The sequence below is a fragment of the Hyperolius riggenbachi genome, chromosome 4, assembly GCF_040937935.1.
Source record: "Hyperolius riggenbachi isolate aHypRig1 chromosome 4, aHypRig1.pri, whole genome shotgun sequence".
In the NCBI taxonomy this organism is placed as follows: Eukaryota; Metazoa; Chordata; class Amphibia; order Anura; family Hyperoliidae; genus Hyperolius; species Hyperolius riggenbachi.
In genome coordinates, this window is record NC_090649.1 from 272489937 (window position 1) to 272507538 (window position 17602).

The 17602-nt window shown below is 45.6% G+C and overlaps 1 protein-coding gene across 2 annotated transcripts in view; it reads left to right on the forward strand.

Moving 5' to 3' along the window:
* Window positions 1-4687: 4687 nt before the first annotated feature.
* The window catches only part of AFG1L (AFG1 like ATPase), a 204436-nt gene continuing 191521 nt past the window's right edge, over window positions 4688-17602 (forward strand). For both annotated transcript variants that reach the window (XM_068231263.1, XM_068231262.1), the window contains exon 1: window positions 4688-4932. In XM_068231263.1, the coding sequence (XP_068087364.1) occupies window positions 4794-4932 (139 nt within the window). In that variant the 5' untranslated portion in view covers window positions 4688-4793. The remainder of the gene's footprint in view (window positions 4933-17602) is intronic.

A 17602-nucleotide genomic window follows, 5' to 3' on the forward strand; every position in this document is an offset into this window, starting at 1 on the left:
TTACTCTTAATGAGCGCTCCACTGAACCCGCCCAGAGCCCAGCGGGTCCAGTAGCTTCAAGTAACAGGCAGCCTACAGATCCAATCAAAGTGCAGGAATCTCGTACTTTGAAGCTGCTGGACCCACTGGGCTCTAGGCGGGTTCAGTGGAGCGCTCGTTAAGAGGAACAAATCGCCCTTTACAATATCTAAGCACAGCGTAATTTCACTGCGCACACTATTGCTGCAAAGCGTGGGCAGGCCATTATAACACTGTCTGCACTCATTAACATGTGATGCTGTAGCAGCGCAGCTTAGTGAATCAAGCCCCATATCTGCCCAGATGGATTTGAAAGATTCCTTTGCAAACTATTTTAAGCCTCAGCTACACGGGTAGATGAGGCTGCGATCCAGCGGCTCGATTAGCCGGCGGATCGCCTCTTTCGCGTGCCAACCGCATCCCGGCTCACCGCGCGTGCGCCGCATTCGATTCCCCGCTCGTGCCCGCTCGTCCCCGCCGGCGCCGCTTATCTTCCGCTCGATTCCCTGCCATTGTCCCCTCGCGGGGAGCGAGCAGGGAATCGGCGGTGCGGAGATCCGTCCTGTCGGAGCATCGCGGCTGCATCTACTCGTGTAGATGCGGCTTTATAGCGGTTATTGGCTGATCAATGGTTCATGTCCTTAAGACTTTTATCTCACATGTGTATGCAGCTTTAGGTATTTAACTTTTTTTTTCTTTTCACATTATATGTTTGAAGTAAGAAGAATATAGAGGCTGCTATATATATTTTATTCTAAAGAATACCAGTTGCCTGGCTGTCCTGTTTATCCTCTGCCTCTGTTGGATTATTTTCAACATGTCCAATCTGATTTCTAATCGATTTTCTGTTTACTTCTATGCAAAATCAATCAGAAATCACATCAGACATGTTGGAAATCATCGATCTGGCTGTAAATCTGCCAGAAAATCTCATCATCATGTGTACCAGGCATAATACCTTTAGCCATAGACACTGAACAAGTATATACAGAGCAGGGGTTTCTGACATTATTGTCAGATCTGACAAGTTTAGCTGCATGCTTGTTTCTGGTGTATACAGCCACTACTGCAGCCAAATAGATCAGCAGAGCTGCCAGGCAACTGGTTCTGTTTAAAAGGAAATAAATATGACAGCCTCCATATACTGCTCACTAGACTAAGGCTGTTTACACACTAAGACGTTACAGGCGCACGTTAGTGCAGCCTGTAACGCTCCCCCAACGCACAGCAATGTAACACAAGTGGGCTGTTCACACAGCCCACGTTGCGTTACATGTAACGCTGCACGCTCTTAAGAGAGTGCAGCATGCTACGGCGTTAGAGCGGCTTAAGCCGCGTTAGACTGTCTGCACATGCGCAGTCATGTTGGGGAGGAGCGGAGAGCGGCCAGGCACATGGCTAATTAATATTCACTGCACATTGTGACGTGCAGTGTTTACTTCCTGGAGCGGCCGCTCTGTGCGGTGATTGGCCGGCGGGACTACGTGATGCCGCATGCGTCCAAGAGTACGCATCACGGCATCACGGACGCCAGAGTGAGCTGCACAACGCGGCTCTTTCTGACGTCCACATCGAAGAGCACCAGGCCTTGCATTAGGTGCACGTTATGCGACCTTAACGTAGCACCTAACGCAACGTCTTGGTGTGCAAGTAGCCTAAAGGCTCATACACACATCAGACCATAGTCTTTGGTAAATGAAAGATCACAGACCAATCTTACCACCCTTCATGCAGTATGAGAGCATTTCTACACAGTCTATTCTATGGAGCTGAACTCCCCATCAGAAAAAATCTTTGCAAGATGCTGCACACACAGATGCTGTACAGACACAAAAGAATAGTATCTGCAAAAGATCTGTTCCTGGCAAAGATCCGTTCCTGCAAATTGCATTCATAGTCTATGGGATCTACAGATCATCATACACACCTTGTTTAACAGACAATCATCTGCAGATCAGATCCACCAGGATGGATTTTCAGATCTGCAGATGATTGTCTGATCTGCAGATGGATGTCAGTTAAACAAGGTGTGCATGATGATCTGCAGATCTCATAGACTATAAATGCAATTTGCAGGAACAGATCTTTGGCAGGAACAGATCTTTTGCAGATACGGATCTTTTGTGTCTACAGCATCTGTGTGTGCAGCATCTTGCAAAGATTTTTTTCTGATGGGGAGTTCAGCTCCATAGAATAGACTGTGAAGGTATGGCTCTCATACTACATGGGGCTCTATTCATAAAACTTTACCGCAGGTTTTCCGCTCAAAACAGCGGACTTTCCCGACCATTTAGCAAAGTGGGCATTCATAAAAGCTGTTCCCGCATGAAGATCTACAATCCCCCAGCAAAGCGAGAAATTTCCGCCTTCTGCAGTGTTTTTCTATATTTATCTAGAAAAAAGTAACAAAATGGCCATTCATACAGATTAGAGGAAGCGGTATGTGGATGGGAAATACCGCTTCCTCTGATTTAGCGAGAAGCCTGTGGATTACATACAAGTGAATGGGAGAGACCTCCCAGAGAGAGCAGCGCACGGAGGGACTCTGCCGGCTTAAAGATAACCTAAAGTAAAAAAAAAAAATGAGATGAACTCACCTGGGGCTTCCCTCATTTCCCTGCAGCCGATCGGTGCCCTCGCAGCTCCGGTCCGATGCCTCTAGACCCACCGGCGACGACTTCCGGTTTCGCCGTCACCGGCCGACAGGCATGAGAACGCGAATGATTGTTCGCGTTCCCAGCCTGTATATCGCCCCCTATGCTGCTATTGCGGTGAGTTCATCTCATTTTTTTTTTTTTTTACTTTAGGTTCACTTTAAGGGCCTGTTTCCACTACACGCAGATTCTGCATGCAGAAAACTGACTCCAATGAATGCCTATGGGAAATCTGCATCAGAAAAATCACATTCAGTGGAAACAGGCCCATAGGCATTCATTGGAGTCAGTTTTCTGCATGCAAAATCTGCGTGTAGTGGAAACAGGCCCTAAGTGTTTTTACGCATGCCTTCCGACAGCTTACCGCCAGCCTTCAGCGGGAGATCTCCGCACTTGCATCGCAGCTGCCAACATTTTTTATGAATGACCACCCAGAAGTCTAAAATACCGCTGCGGTATTTTCCCTCCAGGAGTTTTTTTGCCACAATTTTTTTATGAATAGAGCCAGGGCCGGGCCGAGGCATATGCTGGAGAGGCTCCAGCCTCAGGGCGCAGTGTAGTAGGGGGCGCACAATTCATTCAGTTGTCATTCCTAATTGTGTATGAAGCAGAAAGAAATAAGAAAAGGGGATACATAGCAGTGACTGCAAGCCAGATAACTAGATATTAAGGTGTTGGGGAGGTTGTGGGCCCTGTGGCCCTCTTATGCTACGTACACACATGCGACAACGATCGTTCGTTAAGAACGACGAACGAACTTTTAATTGATGAAAGAACGACCTAAGTAAAGGTAGTTTTAAAATGTGTGTAACGATCTGATCGTTAGAACGAACGTTACATCACAGAAAGCAACTATTGCGCCTGCGCATAAAAATGAGAAGTTTCATGGAGAAATAGTGAAATGCGCATGTCAAGCCTAGTACGAACGATCGTTTCCAACGATGTACTACTTTTGCAAACGATCGTCGTTGGTTAAAATCCGCCGAGACAGAACTTTCTTTTGTAGCGATTTGGCTCGTTCGTCGTTTGCCTTAATAGTCGGTGGTTCGTTTTTTGTAACGATCGTCGTTGGTAAAGATCGGGGAACGATCGTTACAAACGACTATAGTCGCATGTGTGTACGCACCTTTAGTCTAATAGCAATCAGTGTGTGACGGCTGGGGTGGGAGGGATGGAGGGGCGCACTTTGGTGTCTCAGCCTTGGGTGCTGGAGGACCTTGTCCCTGCTCTGAATAGAGCCCATGGAAGGGGGTAAGATTGGTCTGTGATCTTTCACTTTCCAAAGACTATGGTCTGATGTGTGTATGCACCCTAAAGCTGGCCACTAACGGTCCAATTTCTAGCGAAAAATCGTTCGAGCGATCAGAAATTCTGATCGGACGAAAAATCGTTCACTACACCATCAACTAACCAATTATTGCTTCCTATCTATCACGACCACCAAGAAAATCCAAATTTTCGTTCGACGAAAATTCATTCGGGCGACATATTTTTCACTCGTTCATAATCGATTGTTTCCACCAATGGAGATTATTTACAACCAATCCGATCAGAATTTCTGATCGCTCGAACGATTTTTCGCTAGAAATTGGTATTAAGGGTACTGGTGCCTAAAGTGAATTGGAGTGTGATGTTTCTGACAAAGTGCACCTGAGTGTGTGCAGCTATAGAAGAACATAAAAGTTCCAGGTGAAATTGTTTTTCACAATACTAACTTTCATAAACCTGTTATAAGTAGAGAGATAGATAGATATTTGCTATATTTTGGCAGAAATAATGGCACTTATCTTGCAATCAAGCTATCTTTTTCAATAGGGCCCTATGTCTCTACAGCAGATTACAGTATTTCTTCCTCCACCCACACTTACAGCATTAGAACCAAAAGTGTTGTAGCTCTTTTTTCACTGTATTCAAAACTAAAGTAAATGTATAGGGTGGAGTTGATTTCGGTCACGTGAATGTGGACCATTAAATACAATGCTGAACGTTCTGTGCCCTTTTATTTCCCCAGAGCAGTCAGCCTCGCTCGTCTCTCCGCTCTGCTCTCTTGTCAGCGGCGGTTATCACGTGCTGCTTGCCTCTGCGCGCTGAATAAAGTTATTTGGATTTGTTTGTTGAGACATGGCGACTCCCATTGCGCCCTTGGTTTCCCTACGCTGTCTGCAGGCATCCTATCGGAGCTGCCGAAGGCTTCAGCATGTTGTCCTGTCAGGGAGAATGCCAGGACCCCCGTCACTCTGTCTGCGCACCCCGGCGGCGGGTAAGTCGTGCTGTAGGTCAGAAAGCTGACTGGACGTGGTAACTGCCTTTTCCTATGTATACCAACCCAATGCACACCAGAGTCACCGGCTGATGCTGTGAACTGAATGACAGCAACGTTTTATAGTAATCGTATACTGTGCTTTTCTTGCATTGAAGCTTGCCATTCTATAGCTTTCTTGGGAAAATGTACAGCACCTCCTCTACTATATATTTATCACACGTGCATTTTATGCAATAATGTACACTGCCTGTCAAAAATTAAGAACCCCCCCCTGTTAACCTTTTAATTCATGTTGCCTGGGCCACCCCTTCTTTTTCTTTTTGTTATACAATAAACAGGGGGTAGTCTGATGAGGAACAGGGGCAGAGGTTTTCACAAAAATACTGTACCAAAAGCAGACTCCTGCCTGTGATTACATTTCACAGTTTGTCATACCCTAAAAACCAGTGATGGTGAACCTTATAGCAAATGTACCTGAGACAGTACACTGTGCCTAATTTATACTTACCTGGGGCTTCCTGCAGCCCCATGAGGACTGACAGTCCCCTCTTGCCCTCCTCCCCAGCTGCTCTGTTGTCCTAGGAACACCTCTGGTATCTTCTACTGTCGGGGGCCAGTTGTGGCATTCTGCGCAGCCTGGCCACGTTTGCCGCTGTAGTACTTCTGCGCAGGTGCAAAATGATCCCAGCTGCAAGAGTGCTATGGGGGTGCACAGGCACCACAACTGAAGATACCGGAGGCGATCCTGGGACAACAGAACAGCGAGGGAGCCCACAATCCTCATGGGGCTGGAGGAAGCCCCAGGTAAGTATAAACACCCCCATTTTGGTCATCTCAGATTCCCTTAAAGAAAAAAAAACTAACTCGCACATTAAAATGCCACTCTACCTTTAAAATGCAGAAATTAACAATTTAGGCTGGAACTTGAAGTTAATTGCCAGGAGGGGGACAGCGAGTAAGGGGGAATACAATGTAGCAGTCAGCAGCGCGCATGCCCACAGAGAGGGCTTGGAGTGCCACAGGTTTGCCACCACTGCCCTAAAATGTACTCATGGCTCGAAGTGTACCTGGAGTGACTTTAAGTCATATGCACTGGGGGGAGTGTACTTGCTCAGGGTAGTCCTTCTCCACCTTCTCATTCCTGTAGTGCAATAATAATCTCAGCTGTCAAACTCCAACCAGGTGAACTTGAAAGTTGTGCAGCTGTCTGGAGCATGACCCAGAAGCAAAGCATAGTCTTCACGTCTCTACCCATCTTTCACTTGGTAGTCCATATGCTCACATGGGTGTGAGCATGTGTGTGTGTGTGTGTATATGCTCACATGTAAGGGCCTGTACACACTGCTGCGCTTTTAAAATCGCATGCGCTTTTAAAATCGCATGCGATTTTTAAATCGCAAGCCTTCATGAGAATAGGAAAAGCGCATTGTGCCAGTGTGTACAGGTCTTCGCGATTTTCATTATTTTTTTAAAAGACCTTGCGATTAAAAAGTGCATGCGATTTGAAAAGCGCATCGCAAGCACAGCAGTGTGTACAGGCCCTAAGAAGCGTGACTCTGCTTCCGGCTTGAATTCCAGGTGACTGCATGACAAATGAGATAATAGCACTATACTAATGAAGAATGAGAGAGGGATAGCCTGAACCTCAGTATAGTAAATCCTATGCACAAAGCAATTTTTTACTTCAGTATTTTTAAAGTCCCTTCACGCAAGCTAGGAGTCAAAATTTACACTAAGCATGTTTTATATTCTGCTTTTCTTTATTTGCATGTAACATTCTTGAAAATTGTAATAAAAATAATATATCAAAAATAGTCACTTCTGGGGCACATTAAGTTGATGCTACTGTTGTGAGGCCCAGGTAGCCGCCTTTTTCAGTGAACATTTACGGTGATATAATATCCTGTTGTCATACTGTCTGCCACAGCTCCTGTCCCCTGCTGAAAGGCCCGATAGCCTGGCCGAGTCACACTTACCAGTAGTTGCTCTTGCTCAGCCCGGCTGCACGCACCTCTGATGCGCTCCCATCGCCAGGAGCGTAGTGCGCCTGCAAAGTAGTTAATGCACAGATTTCGAATGCTCCTGGACATGGGGTAACATGGGCGGCCTGGCTGCTTATACATGATGACGCGTGACTCGCGACAGGCTATTGGGGTGTCAGCAGGGGATAGCAGCCACCCGGTGAGATGGCGAGGGACCAAGCTGCCTTATGGTAGCTAAAGGAAGCCCCAAGTGTTTTTTTTTGTTTTTGTTTTTTTTTTTTTAAACCTGAGACTTCTTTCATTTAAGGTGTCCATACACTTGTTGAGTTTCCTGTTTAATTCCCAGCAGATTTAATTATTTTTCAAATCTGCTGGTAGTCTATTTCTCCAAAATGTCTAAAGGATTAGTTGGACCGAACAGAAGATCTGGGTTGATCTAGGCTGGGACAGGAGCAACAGTAGATCAACAGCCCATAGGTTTGCACTGCCAGGAAGATGCAACACTGCGGTTCGGTTTATTTTTATTTTTTTCATAGTAGATCCCGGAAGTGTTTGGCCATTTTATTTTTTGTGTGCGTCCATGCCTATTTTTGTTAGCAGTTTAATTTACTACACATAATATACTTTAAAATATTAAAATGCCTGAATTTTCTTGAAAAATGCAGTATGAGCTTTTAAAAAAATGCTATGTGGTGTGACAAAAGGAGCACAAGCTTGATTTGAAGTTAAAGTGGACCTGAACTCTTCCACAGGATACAAGGAAAACAGAGAAATGCACCATGTGTTTTGTTTTCGTTTTTAAAGAGAAGAGCCTGTCTAAGGCCCGGTTCACATTAGCATTTTTTAGCCAAACTGATCAGGAGAGCAGATCCGGTCTCCGCTTCACCGGATCCGGATGTCTCTGTGCACACTGCTAAATGGAAAGTGAAAACTGATCTGATTAACGATGGATCAGATCAGTTTGCCGTTAAATACATACCTAATACTCTTGAAGCCGGCGGCAGAGGCTTTCTCTTCCGCTGTGACTACACAGCGCGTCATGTGATTAGTCACACGAAGACAAAAGCCTCTACCACCGGCTTCAAAAGAGCATTAGGTATGTATTTTACCCTTCCTCACCCTCCCGCCACTCAGGTTTGCGTCCTCACATCCCCCCCCCCCCCCCCCCCCCCAATCCCCCGTGGAAAGGTCAGTTTCTCCCATCGTCCTCCAGGACGGCTGCTGCTGAGACATTGTATGTCTCCGGCGAAACTGGAAACACCTGAAATAAATTAAAAATGTAAATGACCTCTGAGCCCATAAAGGAACTCCTCCCTCCCCCTGACTTCAGTTTTTTGTTGTTTCCCATGCGGGCTGGACACCTGGATAGATAGGGAGTTTGTTATTTTGATCTAATACAGGATTTGGCCTGGGGCACCTGTATTTTAGATAGGTAGGTTGCCTCATGGCGGTTGGGGTCGGTAACGGGATGTTCCGATCTTGTCAGGAAATGCTGGGGTAGGTTACCTTGTTTCCTGTGGCTCTGAGGTAGGAGAAGCCGCCATGGCCGCCTTCTCTAGCGTCCGGGGAGCGTGCAGCCGGGGGTGGATCTGGCCGGAGCAAGTCTCGCGCTGCGAGACTGAGAGCAGGGCGTCATTTCCACTTCCGGAACTGGTGGAGGGCAGGGGGCGGCGCCTAAAACCAGGAAATGCGGCTATACAAGCCGCACTTCAGCGCACGAGAGACGCCGTTCTGCTGCACAATGGAGAGGGTGCAGACCTCCAACAGTGCAGAGGAGAATACCCCGGCGGCCATTCCAAGTGAAAAGAGCGCAAGTCCGCGGGTATGTAAGGAAGATTAGCTTCCTATCTTCTCCCCATTCTTCCAGAAACTGTCAGTTCTCTAAAAAGCGCTGTTTGTGTCTTTGTGTTTTCTCCACAGAAAGCGGCTGCAAAACAAAAGATTAGATGCAGAGTGTGTAATGCAGGTTACAAGATGGAGCTACTAAGAATATATGTAGAGATTGTTATTTAGAATCTAAGCAGCCTCCGGGTCCTGGGGGGGAGGGACCCCAGGCAGCAAAAGCTTTATTAGACTTAATGAATACAGTTAAGGAAGAAATTTCTAACACATTTACTGCCTTCAGATCTGCCTTGTCTGTTAATCAGGATCAGAGCCAGAGTTTGGGGCAGGGTTCCCGGTCCTCACCAGCCACCTCAGAAACGGGGCAGGAGGTAGGACTAGCTGGGCAGCCTTCAATAACGCAGGAGCCTCGCATTCAGGTGTCGGATGATTCAGGGGAGGAAGGGGCAGTGTATTCAGATACTTCAGAAAAATCGAAATCTTTAACATCGTCCCGTTATTTGTTCTCAGCAGAGGACACAAATGAATTATTAAAGGCGGTTTATGACTCGGAACAATTAAAGTCAGATTTGCCGACCACATCTGTTAGAGATGACATTTACAAGGGGTTAATTGTACAGACAATGAAGGTCTTTCCCATACACGATTCAATCAAAGAACTCATAAGATCCCAGTGGAAGGATCCGGAGAAAAGGTTTTTTGTTCCGAGGTCTTTTAAAAGGAGATTCCCCTTTAAGGAGGAAGAGGAGTCTCCTTGGACTAAATGTCCGAAATTGGATGCTGCTTTGGCGCAGTATTCTAAAAACTCTGATTTATCCTTTGAGGATGCTGGATCTCTAAAAGATCCCATGGATAGAAAGGCGGACGCATTGTTAAAACGCGCGTGGGACGCAGTATCCTTTTCCTTCAAGCCAGCAATTGCTTCAATCTGCTTGGCAAGGAATTTGGTAAGATGGATAGAGGGGTTGCAGAATCATCTAATTGCGGGAACTCCGCATGAGAAGATTCTCGAGTCCTTGCCAGTCATCTCCAAGTCGGTTGCGTTCCTGGCGGACGCAGCCTCAGAAAACGTAAGGGCCTCAGCAAAAGCAGCAGCGCTTGTCAACTCCTCCAGACGAGCAGTTTGGTTAAACGCCTGGTAAGGAGATTCAGCTTCAAAACATAACTTGTGTTCTATGGAGTTCCAGGGCGAATTGTTGTTTGGGAAGGACCTTGATTCAGTTTTAGAAAGATCCTCAGATAGGAATAAAAAGTTTCCGGATAGAGGGAAAAAAATTCCGAAAAAACCCTTTGTCAATAAAAGATCCCAGTCACGGGCGGAAGCCACAACAAGGGGAGGTTTTCAGTCCAAAAGATGGACATATAATGCAAGTAGGGGAAGAGGTTCATTTCTGTTTAACAGACCCCAGAACCCTCCCAATAAACAGTCAAAGTGACTATCAAGCTGTGGGGGGGAGGCTGAGTTTCTTTCTCCCGGCTTGGAAGAAGATAACCAAAAGTCCGTTCATTTTGGATTTGATTCAGTCAGGCTACAGAATCGAGTTCAGTTCAGTTCCCCCTCGCAGCAAATTAGTAACAGGAGTCCCAAGGGACCCTCGGAAAGCGCAAGCTCTAAGGGATTCAGTAATCTCATTACTAGAGAAAAAAGTAATCGAAAGAGTGCCTCTCCAGGAACATTTTCAGGGGTTTTATTCAAAGGTGTTCCTTGTTCTCAAACCCTCGGGGAAGTTCAGGATGATTCTGAACCTAAAAATGTTGAACCCTTACATTGTGGAGAAGAAATTCCGCATGGAAAGCATTGCCTCTGTCAGAAATTCAATGATTCCGTATGCGTTTTTGGCGACGTTGGATTTAGAGGATGCATATCTTCATATTCCAATACACCCGTCGTGCCTCAAATACCTCAGATTTGCAGTACAGATCGGAGAGTCAATTTGCCATTATCAGTATCGTGCTTTGCCGTTCGGGATTACATCCGCCCCGAGAATCTTCACAAAAGTGATTGCAGAGGTAAGTGCTTTCCTACATCTCCACAATGTAAGGGTTCTACCCTACTTGGACGATTTCCTGTTTCTTGCAGAAACAGAGGAAATTTTAAAGAAGCAGCTAGATTTTTCAATACAATGCTTAAAAAATCTAGGCTGGATCATAAGCAAAGAAAAGTCCAATTTGATTCCAACCCAAACGCTAGTATTTCTGGGATTGTTATGGAACACAGAGACTCAGAAGGTGCTCCTGCCCGAAGACAAGATCGCCAAGTTAGTACAGAGGGTGCAAATGTTCACAGGGGAAGAGAGTGTGTCATTACGAGTCGTAATGTCTTTACTAGGACAGATGTCCTCGACCTTCCCAGCAGTAGAGTGGGCCCAGGCTCATTCGAGAGTCACTCAGGCATGGTTTCTGTCTTTTTGGGACAGAAATCAAGAGTCTTTAGACAGTCTGGTACAGCTACCAGACCAGGTGCGAACGTCTCTCCAGTGGTGGACTCGCCGAGAGCATCTGTCTCAGGGGAGACGTTGGTTTCAGACGGCCCCAATCAAAGTGTATACGGATGCCAGTCTAACAGGTTGGGGAGCTCATTGCTCAACCTTTCAGGTCCAGGGTTATTGGAGTCATGAAATAAGGGACAGTTCTTCCAATTTCAAGGAGCTGATGGCAGTGAAACTGGGTCTGTTACGTCTCCAGGAGCAAGTAGTAGGAAAGGAAGTCCTGATTTACTCAGACAACATAGTGACGGTATCTTACCTGAGGAAACAGGGGGGTACCAGAGTGGAAAATTTACGGGAACTCTCGTTACAAATAATGTCCTGGGCAGAATCGAACCTCATATCTCTGGCAGCAGTCCACATTCAGGGGATCAAAAACAGGTGGGCAGATTCACTGAGCAGAGGCATGACTATGGAGGCAGAGTGGCAGCTCAATCAAGAAGTCTTTTTACAGATAGTACAGGAATGGGGGAGTCCGATAATAGATTTATTTGCGACCCCTCAAAATGCGAAAGTAAAGGACTTTTGTTCCCTGCACCCCACAGTTCCGGAAAATCGATTAGATGCCCTGATGGTAGATTGGCCTACGGGCCTCCTTTATGCATTTCCCCCATTTTATCTAATTCCCAGGGTGCTGAGGAAGATAGAATTATCGGATTGCAGGGTGATATTCATAGGTCCATGGTGGCCCAGGAGGTCCTGGTTCCCACGGATTCAGCAGCTAGCTATCAGGGGTCCTTGGCATTTAGGCAGCAGGGGGGACCTGTTATTCCAGGGGAGCCAACTACATCCCAATCCTCAAATGCTGAACCTCACGGCCTGGATTCTGAAGAAAGCATCCTAGAGGGGTGGGGATTTTCGAAGAGGGTTGTTTCCACGTTAGTTAAATGTAGGAAGCTTACAACGAGAAAAAAATACGAGAAAATTTGGAGAGCTTTTTTACTTTGGAAGGAAAAAAATGGGGTCAGAACGAATGACTTAAAGTTTATTTTGGAGTTTCTGCAGAGTGGAGTGGATCTGGGGTTAGCGGTTAGTTCCCTAAGAGTCCAAGTGTCTGCGTTGTCAGTTTTTCTTAATAGACAGTTGTCAAGAAACAATTTCGTTAAGAATTTTCTTTCCTCAGTAGCTAGGTCTCAGCCTCTCCCTGAGAAATTAGTCCCACCTTGGGATTTGTCACTGGTTCTTGATTTCCTGACTTCGGAAAGATTTGAGCCTTTGACAGAGGTACCATTAAAATTTTTATCAATTAAAGTGGCTTTTTTGGTGGCAATCACGACAGCTAGGAGGATAGGTGACATCCAAGCCTTATCTATCAAAGATCCATACATGGTAGTGCATCCTGACAGGATAGTTTTTAGGCCAGATCCAGCATACTTACCCAAGGTGGCTTCGGCTTTCCATAGATCGCAAGAAATAATTCTGCCTTCCTTTTCTACAAGTCCTACTAATGACCGAGAAAGAAAGTGGAGCACTCTAGACGTTAGGAGAGCGATCTTAATATACCTCCAACGAACAGCGGAGTGGAGGAGGTCAAGTCATTTGTTAGTCTCTTATGCAGGAACAGGTAGGGGCTTACAGGCATCAAAGGGCACCATTTCTAGATGGGTGAAAGAAGTTATTTCATTAGCTTACAAATTTTCAGATATCAGAGCCCCTTCCAGAATAACGGCTCACTCTACAAGGTCTTTGGCAGCGTCATGGGCAGAAAGGTCAGGGGCAACTCTAGAACAGATCTGCAGGGCGGCAACCTGGTCTTCACATACCACGTTCATCAAGCACTATCGCGTGGAGCTGCTGTCAAGCCAGGATCAAAGCTTTGGACGCAAAGTCTTACAGGCCATCATCCCTCCCTAAGGTAAACATTTCTCGCTGGTCTCAGCAGCAGCCGTCCTGGAGGACGATGGGAGAAAGTCCCAGCTGCTTACCGGTAGCCGTGTTTCGGCGAGTCCTCCAGGACGGCTGCCTGAGTTCCCAACCCTATATGATGTATCTATGTGAATGTATATGTTGTGCTTATATGCATGGGTACTCGGTTTGAACTGAAGTCAGGGGGAGGGAGGAGTTCCTTTATGGGCTCAGAGGTCATTTACATTTTTAATTTATTTCAGGTGTTTCCAGTTTCGCCGGAGACATACAATGTCTCAGCAGCAGCCGTCCTGGAGGACTCGCCGAAACACGGCTACCGGTAAGCAGCTGGGACTTTCTTCAATAGTGTGAAGAAACGTTCCGTTTTCCATTGCCCCAATGCTGCAGCATTTTTTGGCCCAGTTCCGTTCGCAGCATTTTTTAGGTCCGGGGAACGGAGCATATGGAACGTATCCGTACCAACGGGCGCATGTGAATGGATCCATAAGTTCATATTAGATCCTTTCACATCCGTTCCGTTTGTACAGTATATGTTCCGGTTACGTTCTGCAAAAAAACGCTAATGTGAACTGAGCCTTATTCCGCCTCCAAGTAATCACAAGTGTAATTTGATCTATCAGCTATGTCGGCACAGAAATTAACCAGATGTTTTTTAACCCTTTGTCTGCTTCCATGAAAGCAGGAAGTAGACACACTGCAGGAGTTCTGTAAGCTGTAAAAAATGAATGCTTATCTTTAAAGGTTATTATGCTGTTGCTTATATTTTAGAGCAGTGTGTCTGTGTCCAGCATAAGGTAAGCTCACCTCATACCCTTGTGCCTGTGCATTAGCAGAAGAGGAGTGAGCTGCTCACAACCACTGTCAGTGCTACCTGTGTCTTCCATGTGCCATTCAGTGTAGGACAACCTGCTTTCTGGCAGCCAGTCATAGGATGCCAGGCTCAATACAGTTGTGGGTGCAGGCAGCTCTTCTCCTTTCCTGACAACAGACACTCCGCTGGACATGGCTGAAGGAGTAGGGAAAAGGAGTTGAAATACAAAGCATAGGCCAGGTTGTCACTGAGGATATCTAGTGTAAGTATTGGGTTTAGCACCTACTACCAATGCTGCTCAGCAGCCATGGAAATGTAGTATGGATTGCAGCATAGTGCTCTGCACTGTGGTATCTCAATAAACAGGCCAATCTGCCTTAGAAACCAGGTGGAGACCCAGTTTTTTTCTATTTGTAGGATGAAGTTGCCCTGTGGTGGATGAGGGTTGTGACTGGTTGACTCCCTGGTGCTGCAAATATAGGTTTGTAGTGTTGAGCTATCTACATTGTTCTTGGATTGCAGCATAGCCCACACCTCCACAGCATTTCGGCACCCTCTGCAACAATACAGCTTGCGACTCCAAACTTTCCTATCCACTAAATTGATGTACTGCTTTGAATTATGAAAATGTACATTTTGGTTATAAATTCTTAATTTTTATGAATGCTTTGGGTGGTGGTGGTGGTGATGATGATTTTTTTTTTTTTTTTTTTTTTGTTAAATCTTATGAGAGCGGGATAAAATCTGCCATGTTTTAATTGTAGTTTGACCTGGAGGAAATTTTATTTTCTGCTTTTTTTTCAACGGTGACTCAAAAGACAAAGTAAGTCTTGGCTAGGAAAGATTAATTCAATCAAGATGACGTTCTTACCTAAGCTTCTCTACTATTTTCGGACCCTCCCTGTGAAAGTGCCCCCTCACTACCTACGCACTTTCCAACATAGAATACAATCTTTCATTTGGGGTCGTAAGCATCCTAGAGTTAATAAGTTAACCCTTTTCGCTCATAAACTAGACGGTGGCCTGGGAGTCGCCCAGATTAGCTCTTCTTACCGAGCAGCAACTATAACTCAACTAACACGGGTGTTTCAAACTCGTGACACCCCTCTCTGGGTGTTTCTCGAGATCCCAGATAGTGCCCCTATGCTCCTGAGCACCCTCCTTTGGGTACCTCCAAAGATGCGACCCTCTACCCTTAGCCCCCCCCATGCTTCATAGCCTCCAAGTTTGGGACTCAGTCCGATACTCTTCCCATCTTCTATTCCCCCCCCCCCCCCCTGCTACCTCTGGTTAACAACCCACTTTTTCTCCCAGGGTATGAGAATCCGGAAGCCTTCAGATGGTGGGTCGATAACGGCCTCACCAAAGTTATGCATTTTATTAACCCTAGAGGGGTGTACCGTTGGCCAGCCCTACAAAAAAACTTTCAGGTCCCACCGAGAGAATACTTTCGATTCCTACAAATAAGACACTGGGTACAGTCCCTCACCCAAAATAGGGAGCCCCCTTTTGACCCCACCCATTTTAGAATATATGCCTTCACCGCTCTAACTCCAAAGGGCTAATTTCCACAATTTACTCTTTCCTGACCCGTCAAGAACACCCACTCACCCACGCTTACATTACCAGATGGGAATCCGATCTGTCGGGCACGAGAGACCGAGAGGACTGGCTTAATATATGGAGTAGGATTTCCTGCTGCTCATCGAATCTACACACCATAGAGGTGGCATATAAGGTTATGACTCGCTGGTATCTTGTTCCGGCAAGAATAGCTAAGGTGTTTCCCTCTGCCAGCCCTTTCTGCTTTCGTGGCTGTAGGTCACACAGAGATATGCTTCATACTTGGTGGACCTGCCCCAGGCTCACCAGATTCTGGTGTCAAGTTTACAGGCTACTTTCACCCCTCTTCCATGTAACTATCCCCAAAAACCCTTGGCAAGCTCTATTGCATGAAAAAATAGAACTGCTAACTTTATCCCAGAACAAACTAGCTTCATTCGTTCTCTCGGCAGCCACAATGACAATTGCTAGCAACTGGAAAAAACCCTCTGTTAACATTAGTGAGGTGAAATCTAGAATCAACTCTTTCATGATCAATGAGAAGCTGACCAGTATTTTGAGGGACACTCATCAAAAATTTGAGAAGATTTGGGACCCCTGGATTCAATTAGAACACCCCCCTCATGGAGAGTTCTCTGATCAGGAGGCTATGAGTCGGGACGGCCCTCTAATTCTTTTTCTTTCTCTTTCCTCTTCTCTTTCTCTTTTTCCTTCTTCCTCACATTCTTTCTTCTGATTCTTTCTCTTCCACTTAAACCCCTCAGTTGAGCTTATCATAGCGACCTATCGCTGGACGACGGGCGCTGGGGATCACAGTTTTTCCTAGCCTTTGGCTGGGATCACCCCCCTCCCATTCATATACTTGCCCCAGATAGCTGGACATGGTCCTCTGGGTCACATCCCTATAAAGTCTCTAATATGCACTACCCCCTAGTTTACATTGTGATTATGTTATCATTCCTCTTATTGTATATTTGACCAATTTTACGTTTATCACTCTGTTATTGTATGACATCTGATCAATGTTGCGTTGACTGTTACGATACTACTTGGCCATATTGCTAGCCTTAATGTATCTTTTGAAAATAGAAAATGTAATAAACGTTTTTTTGAAAAAAAAAAAGACAAAGTGGCTATCTGCCTAACTGGGACTTGAGCCTCCTATATGCTATTAGGTTTTCAGTAGATGAAATGTTAGGGTGCGTTCACATTATATCCGTTGCTTTGCAGAAACATTCTGAAATGTCTGCTCACTGCCCATACAATTCTATGGGCCTGTTTACATCTCTGCGTCTTAAGGGATCCCATTATTCTAGCTTTTTTGCATGCAGGCTTTGAATTAACGTATGTTATAAGCGCAGTGTCCATTGCATTTCACACAACTATAACGTGTTATGCAACGAGCACGGTGTGAATCAAACCTTAGTGGTTTGAGCCAGAGGTTAGATCCACAGTGGTCAATTGTGTAACGCATCAGTTATATAAAGGCCCAGTGCACACCAAAAACCTCTAGCAGATCTGCAAAATGCAAGAGGTTTTTGAAGCAGGTTTCAGAGCGATTCTAGGCATGTTTAGAGAGGTTTTCTAAACATGCCTAGCGTTTTTGGGAGCGTTTTTGTGTAGCAGATTACAAATATTGTTACAGTATAGCCAGGGCTGTGGAGTCGGTCCAAAAATCCTCCGACTCCTCAGTTTAGGATTCCACCGACTCTGACTCCACGACTCCGACTCCTCTAATTTGCATATTACAATTTTGTTGGTTAAAAGTATGTAACATGAAATCCGTCTCTTAACTGCCAACGCTTAGGAATTTTACAAGACAACTGAAGTGAGAAGGATATGTAGACTACTATATTTATTCCTTTTAGACTAAAACTAGTCCTTGGTAAGAGTACTTGTAAAAGGTACAAACCGGAACAAAGAACATCTATCAGGCCCTAGGCAATGTAAGTGTGGGTACATGTAAGAATGATGTGCAGGTACTCTGCAGGGGAAGAAGGAGATTTTAAACAGACAACACCTCTGTGTTCAATGTGCACAGCATTCTCAGTGGATTCCCTGCAGCTCTGTGGGGAGTGCATATGTAGAGTATAGTACTACTGTGTAACAAAGTAAAC